At 41.2% G+C, this 18083-nt stretch overlaps 3 protein-coding genes across 4 annotated transcripts; 2 read left to right on the top strand and 1 right to left on the bottom strand.

Moving 5' to 3' along the window:
* The first annotated feature begins 242 nt into the window (after nt 1–242).
* tmpob (thymopoietin b) lies at nt 243–4972 on the top strand. Its single transcript, XM_053426514.1, has 6 exons — nt 243–859; nt 988–1105; nt 2051–2206; nt 2357–2478; nt 2564–2664; nt 3050–4972. The coding sequence occupies exons 1-6, from the start codon at nt 626–628 to the stop codon at nt 3435–3437; spliced, it is 1119 nt and encodes a 372-aa protein (XP_053282489.1). The 5' UTR covers nt 243–625; the 3' UTR covers nt 3438–4972.
* A 5410-nt stretch (nt 4973–10382) lies between these two features.
* Nucleotides 10383–14101, top strand: LOC128444534 (L-lactate dehydrogenase C chain). Of its 2 annotated transcripts, XM_053427063.1 has the most exons (8): nt 10383–10446; nt 10805–10941; nt 11878–11995; nt 12344–12517; nt 12597–12770; nt 12877–12994; nt 13594–13717; nt 13934–14101. In XM_053427063.1, the coding sequence occupies exons 1-8, from the start codon at nt 10392–10394 to the stop codon at nt 14099–14101; spliced, it is 1068 nt and encodes a 355-aa protein (XP_053283038.1). In that variant the 5' UTR covers nt 10383–10391. The 2 variants fall into 2 exon arrangements, with proteins under 2 accessions (XP_053283038.1, XP_053283036.1); XM_053427061.1 differs by lacking the exons at nt 10383–10446; nt 12344–12517 and having other exon boundaries at nt 10813–10941.
* A 1798-nt stretch (nt 14102–15899) lies between these two features.
* LOC128444143 (spexin prohormone 1-like) lies at nt 15900–17107 on the bottom strand. Its single transcript, XM_053426449.1, has 4 exons — nt 17045–17107; nt 16914–16959; nt 16626–16685; nt 15900–16072 (listed from the first exon to the last, which is right to left on the bottom strand). The coding sequence occupies exons 1-4, from the start codon at nt 17105–17107 to the stop codon at nt 15900–15902; spliced, it is 342 nt and encodes a 113-aa protein (XP_053282424.1).
* Between the last annotated feature and the right edge of the window lie 976 nt (nt 17108–18083).

Genomic DNA, 18083 nt, shown 5'->3' with positions numbered 1-18083 from the left:
TTGCTACGACTCGAATTTGTTTTAAACCCGCCTCTGTCCCGTTCGTCCACAGAATGAAGTCAGTAAAGGGATCATCGGTGTAAACGTCGCCGGGTGATTAGTGTAAATCACCATCTGAAATACTCAGCGCGAGGTTTCTTTGTGGCGGCGGCCTGCGACTGTTCCATTCATAGCGGGCCAATCAGCGCGCGGCGTACTGCCGGGCTCCGTCCAATAACGGTGCTGCTTGTTGCGTGGCCTTGTTGCGACCGCGGACAGACAGAAGCAAGTGGACCGGTGTGAAGCTAAGCTAAGCTAACGCAGCCACGCTACCGCCGCTGAAATTTCAATTTCGGCACCAGCTCCGCTCGCAGCATTAGCGCGTATCTGCTTTCGAAAATTCCGCGTTAGCCGGAAGTGCTGTAACTGTCGGGCGAAGAAGCAGAACGAGGTGTTTATTCCATCCGGCCGCGCTTCTTCCCCCCCACCCCCCGCGAGTAGCGGGAAGGCGCCAGTCGTGTTTGACAACAGCGCTGTTCGCTCACGTTCCCGCTGCTGCGGATGTTGTTTGCAGCTGCGGACTGAAGCGGCAGAAAGAAACACGAAACCTCGCATCGGACTGAGAGAGAGAGCGCCGTGAAGAAGCATGGCTGAATTCCTCGCGGACCCGACGGTGCTCACGAAAGAGAAACTGAAGAACGAGCTCTCCGCCAACAACGTGCCACTTCCCAGCGGAGAGCACAAGAAAGAAGTGTACGTGCAGCTGTACCTGAAGAACTTAACCGTGCTGAACAACAAGCCGAGCCCGCCAGCAGACACCTTCTCCAGCGACGAGGAGCTGCCCGCCCCCGTGGTGTCCAGCAAGAGCCGCTCTGGAAGAGTAAGTTTTTTTAAGTGCAGCGACACAATGGAGCTTTTGTTCGTTTTTATTGGTTGAAGCGATGATTGTATCGTAAAGTGTGAGTTATGGGGTTTGGTGTGATTTATTGATCTTTGATTATTCTGCAGAAAGCCACCAAAAAGACGGACAAGCCTCGCACAGCAGAGGTGGAGGTGACAGATCTCACAGATGAAGATCTGAAACAACAGCTGGCAAAGCATGGTGTGGAGTCAGGTCCCATTGTTGGTGAGTACCAATTACACTCCAGTCATTCAAAGACTCAGAACACAAACAATTATTCTGTTATGGTTTTGCACTTCTGTAAAATCCGTTATACATCAATTGACTTTTTTTAAACAATTAAAACTGATATTTTGTGTTTCTTTTAAGTGGTTAATCTATATTAGTTGAAAGTATCTTGATATGTTAGTATCATAACCCAAACACCAGGTCTAGTCATTTCTTTCTTCTTCATGCTTTAATGAATCAGCTTTTTCATGCAAGTATGAATATCAGTTAATGAAAAACATTTACTTTTTTCAAACTGTACATAACCGTGGTACCCAGGGCTAAACATAAAATAAATACGTGGAATTTATTAGTTTATCTTTTTTTGTTTTGTCTAGTTTTAATGGATTAGTCCCCTCCACCTATCTTCTAAACAATGTCCCAATTGTCTATAATGTTTGGGGTTGGTCTTGAATATATTTTCTAAAACCTGCGGAAAGTGCTAAGATTAATAAAACTATATATCAATACGTTTTATCATGTACTATTAGCATTAACAACTTTGTTAAGTATGATTTTTAAAAATTGTAAAGTTCAGACATACCAAAGATACGTAGATAATGGTTTGTGTTATTGTGCCACTGTCGGACAAGTCAAAGACCACACTCAAATCACATTTTGTTAACAGCATTTACTTTTGTTTCCAACAAGTGCGAGACCACTCTGCTGCAGTATCAGTCAGTAAATAAAACTGAAATGTTAGAACAATGCATATACTAAATGATATCCTCATTGTTATAAATAAATATTTGTTACTGAAACCTGCTTACCTGACTGATCTTAATAGTGTAATGTGAACGCAATAACTGATAGGTGAAAATTGTGCTCACTGAAGATCTGTAAGGTTACTCATCCTATTAAATATGTAACAATATTGTTTTTATCCTTTTCCCCGTCGCTCAGCCTCTACACGTAAAGTGTATGAGAAGAAGCTGCAGAAGGTCTTAGATGAGCCTCCGGCTGAACCTGAAGCTCCTACAGACATCACAACTCTCCCCAAGGCAGACTCTAACCAGAACGGCAACACAAACTCTGACCACTACAGCGACAAGGAAGACGGTGAGCTCTGATGGCACATTGCCCATAGTCTTTGTAAATTCCAATAACCTACATCATACAAGTTTATCGAGGTTAACCAGGTTACGTTTAGTGAAAACAATCTGTGTCCCCTTGTAGCACTGTTTGTTTATATCACCTGTGTTTTTTCAGAGGAGATCGCTGTGCCAGTGCAAGAACCAGAACCAGAACCCGTTCCTGTGGTAGAGAGGCCTGTGAGGAGCAGAGGTAAAGCTCCCGTCACTGTCAGGGCCAGCAGCAGACGACAAACCAAGGTGAGGGATATTTTGACATTCTCCAGCTTGGAATATAATTATTTTCTTTCCATTAGTATTAACATGTTTCTTTTTAAATTGACAGGTGGTGGAGGAAGTTATTATTGAAGAGACGCCAAAGAAGGCCAGCAAGAGCGTTGTTGAAGATATCCTTGCCAATGAGATAAGCACACCAACAGGCATCAGGTAACTATTGATTTCTCGGGATTGCACGTGAATCACGCCATAAAGCCATTCAATTCACCTTAGATTAAATGTTGGGTCCTATTTCAAGGCTCCATCACTAGCTTTCTCTAATTTAACCATATTTAATGGTGTTGAGCAGTGGATGGAATTGGCTTTATTTTCATTGCGACATTTGTTCCCTCTGAAATAAAAGACTAATACTAGAGACATTGACCCCACATGGTCTTTGGTGTAAGATGGTACAGTTATCTCTTTACCAGCTTAGCAAACGTCAGCTGGGGGAAATCATGGATGTAGTTCAAAGCGTCGGAAAAACTTAGTTTGTTGGTCCTTAAGTTTCTGTCAAGTTAATACAAACTGTGATACAATTTTTTTCTCTAATCAGTGCGAGCTGCAGGCGTCCGATCCGAGGGGCGGCCGGTCGGCCGCTAAAACCAAGCGAGTACTGGCTGGATGAGTCCCGCCTTCTGCGCAGCGTCCACACTGAGAGCCGCACCTGCTCAGAGTCCTTTTCTCGACCAGGCAGTGACGTCTCTTCAAGCAAACCCTCAGGCCGACAAGGCTTTCTGTCTGTGTTGCTCAAGATGCTGCTCCTCGTTGGGGTGGGTGGTTCTCTCTACTATGCCTGCCAGAACCTGGATGTAGAACAGATCAACACCCTCAAAGGCCTATTGGACGGCGTCATCGTCCCGCTCCAGGGTATTGCAGACAGCGCAGCCAGCTACCTGGGCATCAGCAGCAGCGCCGGTGCTGCAGTCAACGCAGGCAACTAAAGACCCTCAGCAGTCCCTCGCCATGCCCACATCTGCCTCCCTGCCACAGCAAACCACAGCTCCAGCAGAAACCTCGGCTCACCTCTTATCTTTTCCTACACGGTCAGAAAAATGACACAGATTCGATCGGAATGAAAACTTTCTCCTCTCTCCGTTTCAGCTTCCTCCCACCACAAGAGGGAGGTATAACTCAAACTGTAGCTTCTCGATAACACTGTTTTTGTGGCAGTCAGAAGAGACTCATTTTAATGTTGATTTTAACCTGTGAATTGTTTGTGTCTTTGTGTGTATTTAACCCTCGTCTGTAGAAAAAAGTGCAGAGTGGAGAGGCCAGTTTATTCATGCATGGTTCTAGTTTTTGAAGGTCATACTGTAGTTTCTAATGGTCCGTGCCAGGTGTTTTCCTTACGGTGAAGTGCCTGGACACTGTTAGCACTTAGTGCCCTCCCCTTAAGCACAAAGCAGCGCTCCTACTAATAACAGAATGTCTTCATTTGTTTCTCTATGAATTTTAGAATTAGCTGTATACTTAGGTAGAAGCATTATTTCAAAGGTGCTCAGGTCAACTCAGCTCAAACCTTTTTGTTGTGGTCTGTGCTGGGAGGAGACGCATGGTCAGGTCACATCACTGCACCGGGCGAATCAGCCCAAAGTCTAGGTGAAATTATAACTTTATTTTAATCCACCACTCCTTGACTCGTCCTTATTTGGGGATTCATGGCTCTGGCTGATTATTCTGGTCACTCTGTATTGTAATCATGGCTTTTACTGTCAATAGATGATGAAACTTTATTACTGGCGGCATCTTGTTTCAGCATCCTCATCAATTTGCAAACGAATTGTTTAGTGTTGATTATCTACCATTTATTTGATTGATTGCCGTGTTTGATCATAGATTGATTTCTCCAGCCCTGCCGGTGTGCCCATATGAGTTGACATGCTTTGGGTTTTTAGTGCTCTATTGTACCATCTTTATTTCGCTCTTTTTTTTTTTTAATTAGATCTGTGATACTTCGGTCCTTAATGCAGGACTGGCTGTTGACGTGCACCCACATAGCCCACGACACTGATTGCGTGTGTCCAGACACGGCAGATTCGCGAAGAAAACGCAAGGAGAAAGTTAATCTTTTTGAATAGTGTATTCTCTTCAGAGAGCTCTCGACTACTTTTGCCTGTTCAAATTGCCAGAATTAAGATGCTGTAGGTTTTGGTGGGGTGTGTGGATTTATTCACTGGGGGTGATGTCAGGGAGCGGGAGGACTTCTGGGGCATCTTTAGTTTCTATTTTCATATTTTTCTAAACACACATTTTTTACAGCACATTTTAAGGTACCATTTGAAAGCAATATGTAAAACATGCAAGTATGAAACTGTATCTTAATCTGAACCTTTCCGACTCAACACAACTGATTCATCAGCAGGCAGCTCTCCCACATTGGAAAGAAACGACAAGGGTTATGTGGGTAAGGATTTTGAATCTGTTTATTTATGATAATGTAGGCAGTGTATCATAAAATAAACTTGTTATTAAAAGACATGTTTCCCTTCATTTCCCCGAACAGTCCATACTTTGTAGGATTTTAAAAGCATGTTAGTCAAATGTTATCAGTTAATCTCATGGTGGCTATTAATAATGACATAACGTATTTAAAGTGAAAGTGGATATAAAAACAGATATTTAAGCAATTATTAATTCTATTCTGATTAAGAAATTGAATGGACTAAGAATAGGCTATAGTTTAATAAGACCAAGAAGAAATAGATTATATATAATTTGCATTCAAGTGGCTGATCAATTCCTCAAGGAAACAGTTGGGTCGCTCCGTTTAGCTTTTATAAGAAATGTAAAATATTGTTAAAAAAATTGTAAATGCAAACACGCAATTGAAGCAACGACAGAAACACGCCATCAAAACAAATAAGTTACCTCGTAGACCTTCTGGCCAAGGAGAATGTCAACTTGAGGACAGAGTACAGCTGGAGGATCCAGCTGAGCAAAGAGTTGGAGGAGCAAAAACAAGAGCTGTTTCGACAGAAAAAACTGAAGGAAATGTCCATTAACAGAGGAAAGAAAACAAAGCAAGCGCTGGAGCAGTTACAAAAGTACAGCAATGCAGAAGCACTCAGCGCCACAAAGATCGCCTGTCAGGTAAACCACACCATCAAGAGGAAGAATAAAAAAGATCTTCAGAAAGATTACGAGGAGCTGAAGGTGGCATACATCATCAACCAGGAGAAGTTTAACAATGAGGTTCAGTTGGAGAAGGATAAAAAAAATATTCTCCAAGTAGAGATTGAGAACCTCATAGCGTCCTTTGATGATTTCTACCAAAGTCACACAACAAACCAGGAGAAGTTCAACACTGAATTCTAGGAGGAGAAGACTAAAAAGAACCATCTCCAAGAAGAGTTGGAGGATCTCAAAGCTTCTTATCAAATTGTCTGCAAAAGTAACACAACAAACCAGGAGAAGTTCAACACCGAGCTCCAGGAGGAGAAGAGGATGAAGAACTCTCTCCAAGAAGAGCTGGAGAATATCAAAGCTTCTTATCATGAGGTCTACCAAAGTCACACAACCAACCAGGAGAAGTTCCCCGCCAAGCTCCAGGAGGAGATGAAGAAGAAGAACGTTCTCCAAGAAGAGCTGGATAATCTCAAAACTTTGCATCACGAGGTCTGCCAAAGTCATATAACCAATCAGGAGAATTTCAACAGCGATCTCCAGGAGGAGAAGATGAAGAAGAACATTCTCCAAGAAGAGCTGGAGAGGCTCAAAGCTTCTTATCACAATGTCTGTCAAAGTCATACAACCAACCAGGAGAAGTTAAACACTGAGCTCCAGGAGGAGAAGAAGAAGAAGTCCGATCTCCGAGAAGAGCTGGAGGAGCTCAAAGCTTCTCATCACGAGATCTGCTAAAGTCATACCACCACCCAGGAGAAGTTCAACACCGAGCTCCAGTAGGAGGAGAAGAAGAAGAAGAAGAAGTACGATCTCCAAGAAGAGCTGGAGAATATCATAGCTTCTTATCATGAGGTCTGCCAAAGTCCCACAACCAACCAGGAGAAGATCAACACCAAGTTCCAGGAGGAGATGAACAGTCATGTTTTCCTAACAAATCTGGAGAAGCTCAGGGTTACTTCTGATGAGATCCTCCAAAGATATAAACCTTATGTTTCCAGACCTGAGCTCACTGAGGAAGAATTTCTCTCCAATTTTCTCCCTGCTCCCAAACCAAAGGAGACGGGGCTGCCTGAGAAGACAGAGAAACCAAAGAAGGCTTCATTGTGGAAGAGAGTCCGCAACATTCTGGGGTTGTGCTGTAGGGGGAAGAAGTCAGCTGCGCCAACATCCCCAAGTAACTGTGCTGACTTTAACTTCTTCACCTGCTGTGGGGACTGTCAAGGTTAATGGAGGTGTAACCTAGGTCTCAAATGATTTAGGTGTGAAGCAGCGTCAGTTTTCCATGACTTTTTGTTGACTAGTTGAAACACTGTTTTGTGTTCAGTGAAAGTGAATACAAACTATATTTAAAAGCAACCTGTGTCTCCTGTGTCTTGGCATTCACACATTGGGCTCCAACTGAACCTATATTTTTCGCACTGGTTACAGAGGGATTTACAATTTGATTTCAAAACAACATACACAATAATAATGTCCTCACAATGATAGTATCGCACCAAATAAAACGATAAAAAACTAAATGTCTTGCATATGTTGATGTATTTAAGATAAGGTAAGATAAGATGTACCTTAATTTATCCTCCTTAGAGGATATTCACAAATGACACAGCAGCACAAGAAGGTGTATCAGATACATCCTCCTGCAGAGCTGGAGAACGGTTCCAGATGTACACATGCAAGAGTCATAGAACCACAGTTTAGGCCTGTGCATGCACCACCAGTTTGGTTCTTGTAGTTTTCCATGTATGCATATGACAGACCCTATATATATATATGTATCACATTTTATTCTCTTCTATCGAATGTTCGTGGATATAGATTTTTTTATCAATATAAACATTTATTAAGTTTACACAGCCATATCCCTACATGAAAGACATTAATCAGCTGTATGCCTGCACACATGATGGAGATCTATACTATCTCAAATTCCAACTTTTCGTCATACCGTGTGACCGTGGCGTCAAAGTTTGATGAGTCAAATCAAGACGATTGAGCTGCACCTGCAGTATTAGTCACAGATGGCAGTGTAAGACCATTGTTTACCCAAGGCACAAATCTTCTACCCCAGGGCTAAAGAGTTCATTCACACATTTTTAATGTGTTGGATTACACTTACAGATGTTTGACAATTAATGTTGAGAGATAACTAGTTCATAATTGAGAGTAAAAGGAGAATCATTAACATCTACGTTACACGGTGTGACCGTGGTGTGGCTTGACATTTTGATGGTTCGCCAAAAAAGAGGAATATATTATAACTGCAGTGTGCATTGTCCTATCACAACCAAGCTTCTGTCTCATGATCAGAGACCAAGCCTGAACAGCGCTGTGTGTCAATATTTCCTCAACGTTATAGCGCCACCTACTGATTCGCCATGAAAAAGGAAGTACTTTGTTAATCCACTCTGCATTATCGAACCGGCCCAAAATTACTGACCCATGATCATAATCCTGACCTGAACACATCCATATATTAATATTAGTTCATGGTCACAGCTGATCAGTGTGAAAATTAAGTTGTGGTAACATCGTCCAATTGACACAAAATTGCTCACGCTACATCAGAGCGCCTACTTGAACAGACATATTAGTCTGTGCGTAATAATAGTGATTGTGCCACCTACTGGCAACAGGAAGTAAGCTTTGTTTTACAAATATCATTCGATTTACATAACATTTTCACAGTGTGATGTGCTATTTGATAGCATGGACCGTAATGAGCAATTAGGAGGCAAGGATCGACATCGCGTGACGGACGCAGGAAGTGAAGCGTTTATCCTTGCCACTGTGTGCTAAACGCATGCAACGCGATGCAACGTGGAGAAGTGTGCTTGGTCATCGATCGCTCTCTCTCCACCGACTGCAAGAGGCTTGAAATTGCCTGTGCTCGGGCCCATTAGGGCTACAACGGCCCAGTTCTAATTGTTATTATTAAGGCCTTTGAGACCCCACTCTCTTTCCGCAGCTCAGAGGCTCCATGTAGCTCCCGTCTCTGCAGGTTAAGTTATGGAATCATTTTAATGTGAAAATCTTCAGCCAAAACATTGCAGTGGCCTTTTATTGGATCTTTACCAGTGCAGTGATGTAAAAAATAATCTATACTGATCAATAATAATAATCATAATGGTCATTTATGTTATTGACAACCTTTCTCAATGTGGGCATTACACCTGCATCAATGTGGTACTTGGAACAGTTATTTAAAAGGGAATGCATGTTATTGTTGTTTTTGCCTGCCTGTTGTTGTTGTTGTTGTTGAAAATAGCAGCTGGTGCCTGTTCGAATGCCAAACTGAGACTTTGTAGGGGATGGAGAGACTTAGTCAAATAAATCCAGCAGACTGCAGCCTGACAGCACAGCAGGGAGAGGAGAGAGGAGCAGGAGGACACACACTCTCAGAGAGAATCCTCCTGAAGCTTCAGAGACACGACAAGAACTCAGCCGGACCCTCGACAACAGGTGAACAACCATGTTTTCATTTTGTGTAGCTTTGAGAAATCTGACTGAGACGGACTAGTCTTTTTATGGAGAAAGTAAAAGTAAACAGCAACTGTATATCTGAGCTCAGATCCCGCTTAACCCACATTAGACTGCAAGTCACATTTGTTTAGTCATCAATAATATATAATAAAATAATAATAAAATCCACAATCTGCTGACCATTGTTTTGACAGCGGATGTTGACAAATGTACCAATACAGTAACAGAACCATCATCTGCATCACTGAGACTGGACACTTTCATGAAATATTGTGTATGCTCCCTTTTGTATAACAGTTTCTACTTTGTGTTTATACGTTACACTTTACAGTTAAATATGTGGCTTTATCAGTAAGTGCACCTGCTTCCCTTAGTTGTATGTTTATTTTAACCTCTCATCAAACAGCTGAACGTCTTATCTACTTCGAATGTCTGGGTTCAAGTAGAAAGTGCGACTCAATGTGTCTTCGCAGTAGACAAAGATGAGGTCTCTACATATCTGTGTTTCTATACGACATTCGTATTATAAGCCAATAATCTGACGACTCTCCTGTTGCTCGACCATTGAGACACTGACCATACATTTATTCTGCACACTTAAAAGTTGTGGAGGCCAGCGACCCCTCTGTGACCTTGCGGGATAAGCCACCTCATTAACCGCTTGTGTTTACATGCTTGAAGTGTGCAACGCTTTCTCTCAGTAATCCAGTGTCACAGGTCTAATGAATGGACCGGATGAGGGGATTATCCAGATGTCTCTGTGTCTAATGTCTCTGTTGTACTGAAACAATTCTAAATAAACAATCAACTCTTATTATTTTTAACTGCATTAAATTCAGATTCTGTATCTAATGGTTATATAGTCGAAGTTAAGGCTATTACATGGGATTGTGCTTATTTTAGAGACATAATTATGGTAAATTATTTGATAAATTCCCAATTATCAAAAATAGACATCAATTAGTTGGTCCATATAGACGACATCCAATTAGGTTATGGTTGATGATCATCAGTAGAGCTGGTGCGGCAGATGGAGGCAGCGTTAAGGGATTACAGTAACTCCTTCCACAGTCTGCAGTCACTCAGTCAAGTTTGGCTCCGCTCCCCGTTTTGGGAGGAGAGGTGAGGAGAGGGAGGAGGGGGGCTCACCGGCTCTGAGTCACATGTGCTGCGTGCTGCAGCTGACCGGATACCTGCCTCAGTCTGGAGCGCACAGACTTGACAGTGTTGTGGATGCAGGGCGCACGCAGCTCTGTGGAAACCCACCGCAGGTGTCCTCTCAGTCTGCCATGCTGATCACATGCTGGTATTTATACCTCGCAGCTCGGAGCATCGCCCAGCAATGCAAGTATAACGCTGGTGTTTCTGTGTCTGGCTGCAGTGGGTCTCTGTTGAAGGTCAACTCTGCAGAAGGAGAAATGTGGGACAGAGCTGTCACTGTGTTTTCCTCTATTTTTGTAATAAATTTAGATCATGTCTCAGAGGTCATGCATCCATTAGTGATAATGAGAAAACTGTTAATATGTGACTCCTCTGTACTCTGACTGTGACGTGCTGTATCCTGAATGCAGTATTTATGAAGTTTGTGCACGCAGCCTTTTCTTTGGCTGCAGGGATGTGTTGCTCTGTATGAAATGTACACACACACACACACACACTGAATGACTGACTCTTGTTTACATCTATCATTTCCATTCCTCAGCTTTTAACATGGCCTCAATCCTGCAGAAGCTCATCACCCCGGTCTTCAGTGGTCCTCCTGAGCCGCCCAGGAATAAAGTGACAGTGGTGGGCGTGGGCCAGGTCGGCATGGCCTGTGCCATCAGCGTCCTGCTCAGGGTAAGAGAACCCCCCCCACTGGTTCTGCCTCAACTCAAATGATACCCTCCAGCCTGCTGCTGTCACAGGTTTGGGTAACAGCCAGGATCATCAGAGGCTGACTGTGGATTACAGATCTCTTGGTGTCTGATCTGGGTGTTAACCCTGCACGGTGCTAACGAAGGTGTGGTGACAGGCAGACTGGAAAGAAAAAAACAATTTGTGGAAATCTACAGTGATACCAAATCAGTTCAACCAAGCTTCTGTTGTTCTTCGAGTTGTGCAGCCGCTTCCTGTCTGAACAGACGCAACAAACTAGTTTACTTTTATTTGTAAGGGACCAGGTCCAGAAAACACTAATCTCATACAGAGAGAAAGTACACAGTATATTGTAACATATTTAGCTGCTTGCTACTTAAGCCAAATGACTCCAAGTGGGACAATAAAATACTGATCTAAACTGATTATCATAATTTCAATCTAAGTATTGCAAATACAATAGTTCCAGCTATTAATAACTAAATTATATCACATTGACGAATCCCTTTTCCTAATTTTGAATACTCAGTAGATGTTTATTTATAAAAATCTGGTCACTATTTGCAATGTCACTAGGTAAAGGATTAGGAAAACAGGTAAAAATATATATTTTTTGGTTTTATATATTTGATACAAGATGAATTTTCATCTAAAAAACGCAGCAGAAAGTACATAATATTTTGAACATGATATAATGTGGCCATAGGGCAGCACATACAGCATATGCAGAGATCTGTAGTTTTAAATGAACAGTGGATGTGCCATTGGGTCAGGTTCTTTACATATTTAACACATTGATCTTATGCATTGATATAACTTCAACCAGTTACTCAAACTGTAAAGAGTGGATATGTTGCTGGATGAGTTTATAGTTGGGTGAAGCAGAGTCATGCAGCCTCTGACCTCCTGTGTGTGCAGGAGCTGGCTGATGAGCTGGCCCTGGTGGACGTGATGGAGGACAAGCTGAAGGGGGAGATGATGGACTTGCAGCACGGCAGCCTCTTCCTCAAAACTCCAACAATAGTCGCAGACAAAGGTAAGTTCATATCCAAATCATGCGATTAGTTTGAATCCCGTCAGGTATCGAGTTGCCGCTTCTTTGAACCTGTCGAAATTACAAACGGGACTATTTATATTACCCATCATATTCGCTGATCATCCTAAAACACAAATGATTGGAATCTGTGAGTGAGCTGCTGGAGCTGTCCGTGCCAGGGGAGGATCAATAACGTGAATCTGTAGGAGAGTGCAACAAGGGCACAAGTTGAGGCTTGATCAACCTCGGCTGGGTCTCCTGAGTGAGAGCGGCTGATGTTCAAAAGACCTGATGACCTCAGGATACATCAATCACCCTCTTCACTGTCTCTTTCTCCTCCTCGGTCAGATTACTCGGTGACAGCAAACTCCCGCATCGTGGTGGTGACAGCCGGAGTGCGTCAGCAGGAGGGGGAGAGCAGGCTGAACCTCGTCCAGAGGAACGTCAACATCTTCAAGCACATCATCCCCCAGATCGTCCGATACAGCCCCGACTGCATCATCATCGTGGTTTCTAACCCAGGTACCGTCCACCCAGCGTTTCCTCACTCGTCTTCTGGGTCTCATGCAGAGATGATGTTTTAACAGCTCTGTTCAAACAGTGGACGTGCTGACCTACGTGACCTGGAAACTGAGCGGCCTCCCCAAGCACCGCGTCATCGGCAGCGGCACCAACCTGGACTCGGCCCGCTTCCGCTTCCTGATGGCTGACAAACTGGGAATCCACGCCAGCAGCTTCAACGGGTGGATCCTGGGAGAACATGGAGATACTAGTGGTAAGTTACAGCTCTAACTTACCTGTGAGCAAACTAAAGAAAGGAAGAATCCCGGTCATATGTCCAGTTCGTGAGAGGAGTGTGATGGTCTGAACATTTGTTGTAGTGCCTGTGTGGAGCGGAACCAACGTGGCCGGAGTCAACCTGCAGATGCTAAACCCCGACATCGGCACCGACTGTGACGAAGAGAACTGGAAGGAGACGCACAAGATGGTGGTGGACAGGTAGAGTTCACTTCAGAGAGTCCACTCAGGTGGATCATATTTTCATTAAATATTAACGTGATAATATTGTGACAAAATACCTACATTAAGATGTTTTGATTCAACGTTCTGATGCCTAATTAATTTGTTATTACGATAAGCTAAAATTTAATCGAAACTTAAAATTATCATGAATATAGCACTGTATAGGTTTAGCATTTTATTGTTAATATTGGGGCGTTTACTCCAGTAAAACACAAAAATATTTGTCTCAATTCAATCGTATTACACATTAACTACACTTTTCATTGTCTTATTTTGTATATTGTAATAATAATACATCAAAATATAGGGAAAGTTTTGATCCATGTCGTCCTCTGTCATGTGTATGAATTAGCATTTGTATGAAAATCAGGTGGGTGTCCCGGAAAATACAATTTGAAAATTGCATTTTATATTCATTATATATCAACATGAATCCAGTTACAGAGGAAAAAAGCAGCAGTCGATCCGCCTCTGGGTGGTATGGTGTCCTCATATAATTTAAAATCTAACAGTAATAAGTCCACATTGATCTGTTAAAAGTTGAGTGTGTTAAGTTGTCTCTGTGTGTGTCTCAGTGCTTATGAAGTGATCCGACTGAAGGGTTACACTAACTGGGCCATCGGTCTGAGTGTAGCTGACCTGACAGAGAGCCTCATGAGGAACATGAACAGGATTCATCCAGTCTCCACCATGGTGCAGGTAACACACGTTCACACACTCAATCTGTTTGTCCTACAAGGAGAATTTCTCTTTTTGATCCCTATTATTAATAAGAAATTTAATACATTTTGATTTTAATGCTCATATCAGGACAATTGATTTAAAATGTTCTTCTAAACCAAAACCCCTTGATCTTAAATTGATGATGGTTTTATAAACACACTCTCAGACACACAGTGGTGTTTTGATTGACAGGGCATGTATGGAATCGATGATCAGGTGTATCTGAGTCTGCCCTGCGTGCTGAACAGCGGGGGCGTGGCCAGCGTGGTCAACATGACCCTGACAGAAGACGAAGTGGCCCAACTGCAGGACAGTGCCAACACCCTGTGGGACATCCAGAAGGACCTGCAGGACATCTAGATGGCCACCAGGTGGGCGATTTAGCTGCACCTCCCCAGCTGCAAATCAGCAACTTCCACTCTGAAGTTTCAGCACCATCCTCAGCACCACCTCCAGCTACACCTCCACCCACTGCTCTCCTCGACTGTGTTGCAGCGTTCGGACCATGTGTCACTCATGTTGCTTTGATGTGCAATAAAGTTTGGTAATGCAATAAAAGCACGTGTTCAATTACTCTGTAAAAGTTCATGTGTTCATACTCTCAATTTCCAGCAATCAAACTATCTTTATATGTCAACAGGTTTCACTGAAGAAATGCATGTTGGGAAACTGGTTGAAATCCTAATGATCTGAACAAACTTAATTTAGTTCTCGATTCATGCAGCTCATCAATTTCAATTCAGGAGAGTTTTTATGTTCTGAAAATAGAGACCAGATATTTGAATTTGAATTAACATTATTAACACATATATGAGAAAAATTCAATTAGTTTCCTGCCTGTTGTTTTCCAACGTGTAAGATTGTAGAGCCTAGGGTTTAAGGTAAGCAGTAAAGAGAAGAAGATATATTGGGGTTTTCAATAAAGAGGCCAAAATGGTATTTTTCAGACATTATCCGGAAAATGTCCAAAGCATTCAGATGAGGGGTTTCAGAGAATTTCAGAGAAACATATCAGAGAAAACCATTGTATTTTCTACTTTACTACATATATTTGCGCAGATATATATATTTTTTTATATATATATTTTTGGATTTTAGATACTGGATGATTTAAAAGGCTTTAAAAACCTATTGTTAGAGAATAACCAAGTAGTTTCCAACCTTGGCTTCTGACGCCATACAAGAATCAGAGTGTGGGACATATGTAATTTAATATAATTCAGAAAATTCATGCAAAACTTTCTAGTTTATATTCGGTGATCAAATAAATGACATGTTGTTCCCATCAACTAGCACAAGGAGTAAGGGTCACTCATTACTCATTAATCAAATCAAACCTCCGGCCTCCTGAACTTTTACTTTGAAGGTGAGCTGTCTCTCTGTCCCCCTCTAGATGTCCTCGTTAAAGTTTTAGCTTCACAGGTTGATTCCACTTCATGCACCGACCAGGTGAGGCCTCACTACTGCACGAATCTACAACAACAACAAATCCCTGGTTATTATTATTATTCATATATTATTTAATTTTATCCTATTTGAGTTGTTTATGGTTTATTGTAGATGTTCAGGTTAGTAACAGCCTCAGATGAAGTTTCTGAATATTAAAAATTATATATTTTACATAAAGCCTTTAATAAAAAATAAAAAAAATCTTATACCAGTGATCCAAATTTGTATTTACCTGGCAGTGGTGTAAATTATTTTGAATTTCATTCTGATTGAAGTTTAAGAATAATCTGGATGAAGCGTTCAGTTCCCCTGCTGACCTGCGTCTGACCCATTCACGACCCGAGCTGCTCTGTCTAATAAAACTCAGTGGGCCGACTCCTCCGCTGACCCCCGTGTGGACAATGTGATGATGTCTGACTGTTTAGCCTGGTGTTAATCACTGTGCGCTGAGAATCACATAATTGTCGCCTCAAGCTGACAAACTAAAATGTTTTCCTTTAGTTGAACCACAGTGAAAGGAGGAAACCCCCTTCACGCTGAACACATACTGTGAATCTCACCGAGGAGAATATAGATAAACACGATCAATTCAAGATGGCTCATAATTAAACAATAAAAGCTCACAGGTAAGACAGTTTTATTCATCTAGCACATTTTAAAACAATTCAGTTCAGCAACAGTAATGTTTTATGTTCATCTGGGGAATCGTCTAATTTGTGTCCACCTGAGGAAGAAAAAACGTATATGATGGATGATTGACAGGAAGCGTGTTGGTGACGTCTCTCAGGGTTGCACCTTCTTCCACGGCTCGCTGCAGAAGCTGCAGGAGGACGGACGAGGCCCAAGATATCACCAGTCCATCACCGCTCAGTTTGTGAGTCACTGCACAGACACACAACATGGACGTTTGGCAAAGAAACTCTACAATTGAAACATGTGCTGGAGAGAAATAACAAGCAAACATCTAGCCACATAGGAGGAAGAGACCATTACTCAAGATCAACCTCATAGTTTCCAATAATACATGTGCTGATAAATAAAAGCTGATATTTAATTTAATGAGATAAGTATCTAGTTACAAAATGAGATTGATGATGTTTAATCCCACTTTCTAACATGGCACTTTTTATAAAAACGAGTGGATTTAATAATTACTTTATATTTCTATTATAAGCCATCTGTCGCCAGTTTGTTAAACATTCCTCCAGTACAATATTATTAAAATCCACCAGTATAGTTTACCTACTTATAAACCCTTTGAAAATCTGATTTACTGGACATCTAACAGGCTTTTAAGAACCAAATATACAGCAACAACTGCTTACACAACTTTTTCCTTTAAATTACTTCAGACTTCGAAACTGAAATGTTTTTTTTTATTAGTAACATTTTAATCATAGGATAAATGTATGTCTGCGTTACATATTAAACTCACCCGAGAGTGAAGTGTCATCTTTGCCTCGGCTGTTTCGCTGCAGCACTGAGCGATGTCCCTCTGTAAAACACCAACACGGTTTTCTCTCTTTATGCAGACTTTTCACAGCAGCCATCTTTATCATGTAAACAAATCTGCTACTAATCACACTGATGAGGTTTTCATTTACAAGATGATCAGCTTTAATGAGAGTGATGAGCGACACTCGTGTTTCCCACCTCATGTCAATATGGCCACTGTGGAAAAAACACTAAAAGCAGAGCAGTTGTGTTGTCAATGTGTTCTTACGTGCTCCTTTCAGGTATAAGATGGCCTGTGGAGTCCAGTTCCTCCTCTGGAAAATCAACAGCACAGCTTCATCTCACACTGATGCTTCTACACCTTCATTACAAAACCCAGAGACGCGAGCTGCCACTCACCTGTGGAGCCGTCCAGCACTGAGTCACCAACGTCACCACAAACAACGAGACTATTAGAGACATCGCTGAACTCTGGAACGACATTTTGTTTGATACAAAATCAAGCAAATTGTATGACTCATAATAATTTTAAAAATTACTACAAACTTATATTTTCCCATCAGTTGAAAACATTTGATTTGTATTTCCCTAATCTATTGTATTTTTTATAAGTTTATTTTATTCTTTGACCAAACAAAACAATGTAAATGCAAACACAACATCTCAAATCTTGAATGAAAAGAAGCAGAAAGTGAAATAATCTTATGTAATCTGCCACAATTTCACAAGACATTAATTAACACAGAAAATAATTCAATAAAATAAAATGAATGTAACACTAATAAGCAGTGTATAAACATTTAATAAATGGTTTATGACAAGTGTACGCAGATACAGGACAAGTGTTGATTAACTCACACATGCTGAAACCGATCATGCAGTTTCCCTGTAGATTTTATGATATTTTATGTATTCGTTGTGATTTATACTATATTTTATGTAAATTCAGCTTTGTTCCATAATATTGTCATTAATCTGCTCACCCGCTTCCATGTGTGGACTCCTAAATATAGCAAACTATTAATTCTGCCCAAAGCATATTTATAGTGTGTAGTAAACCACTTTGAATGTGTATATGGTGCTTAATAATGTAAAATTATCAAAAACACATATTTTATATTAACTAACTTAACCCACACACATTGGAAGTTAAATCACACTCAAATCAATTCAGTGAATGTTATTGAAAAATCCATTTTGGAGAAAGATCATTTATTATATCTATCATCACAACTTCCCTGTATATTGCAACTAAAAGGGACGGTGCAAAACATAGTTACAAATATAATTTAGACTATATATGAAGCATCTATATTCTACATTCAGTGAATATTGGGACTTCAGGTGAAACATATATATTTATATATATATATAAAAACATTAAATTCACATTATAATTGTCACAGACTGTCAAAGTGAAGGAAAATCTTAATTCAAC

The sequence above is a fragment of the Pleuronectes platessa genome, chromosome 7 (genome assembly GCF_947347685.1).
Source record: "Pleuronectes platessa chromosome 7, fPlePla1.1, whole genome shotgun sequence".
NCBI classification, from domain to species: domain Eukaryota; kingdom Metazoa; phylum Chordata; class Actinopteri; order Pleuronectiformes; family Pleuronectidae; genus Pleuronectes; species Pleuronectes platessa.
Note: the sequence above shows the minus strand (reverse complement) of the source record. Positions and strands in the feature narration are given on the sequence as shown.

Bases quoted from the DNA above. Each gene is read 5' to 3' on its own strand.
- tmpob (XM_053426514.1), top strand. From the start codon at position 626: ATGGCTGAATTCCTCGCGGACCCGACGGTGCTCACGAAAGAGAAACTG. The intron at 2,207-2,356 runs GTGAGCTCTGAT...GTGTTTTTTCAG, and splicing joins CTACAGCGACAAGGAAGACG to AGGAGATCGCTGTGCCAGTG. The intron at 2,479-2,563 runs GTGAGGGATATT...TTAAATTGACAG, and splicing joins GCAGCAGACGACAAACCAAG to GTGGTGGAGGAAGTTATTAT.
- LOC128444143 (XM_053426449.1), bottom strand. From the start codon at position 17,107: ATGTCTCTAATAGTCTCGTTGTTTGTGGTGACGTTGGTGACTCAGTGC. The intron at 16,686-16,913 runs GTAAGAACACAT...GGTGTTTTACAG, and splicing joins CTTATACCTGAAAGGAGCAC to AGGGACATCGCTCAGTGCTG. The intron at 16,073-16,625 runs GTGAGTTTAATA...GTGTCTGTGCAG, and splicing joins AGATGACACTTCACTCTCGG to TGACTCACAAACTGAGCGGT.
- LOC128444534 (XM_053427063.1), top strand. From the start codon at position 10,392: ATGCTGATCACATGCTGGTATTTATACCTCGCAGCTCGGAGCATCGCC. The intron at 10,447-10,804 runs GCAAGTATAACG...TCCATTCCTCAG, and splicing joins TCGGAGCATCGCCCAGCAAT to CTTTTAACATGGCCTCAATC. The intron at 12,995-13,593 runs GTAGAGTTCACT...TGTGTGTCTCAG, and splicing joins CACAAGATGGTGGTGGACAG to TGCTTATGAAGTGATCCGAC.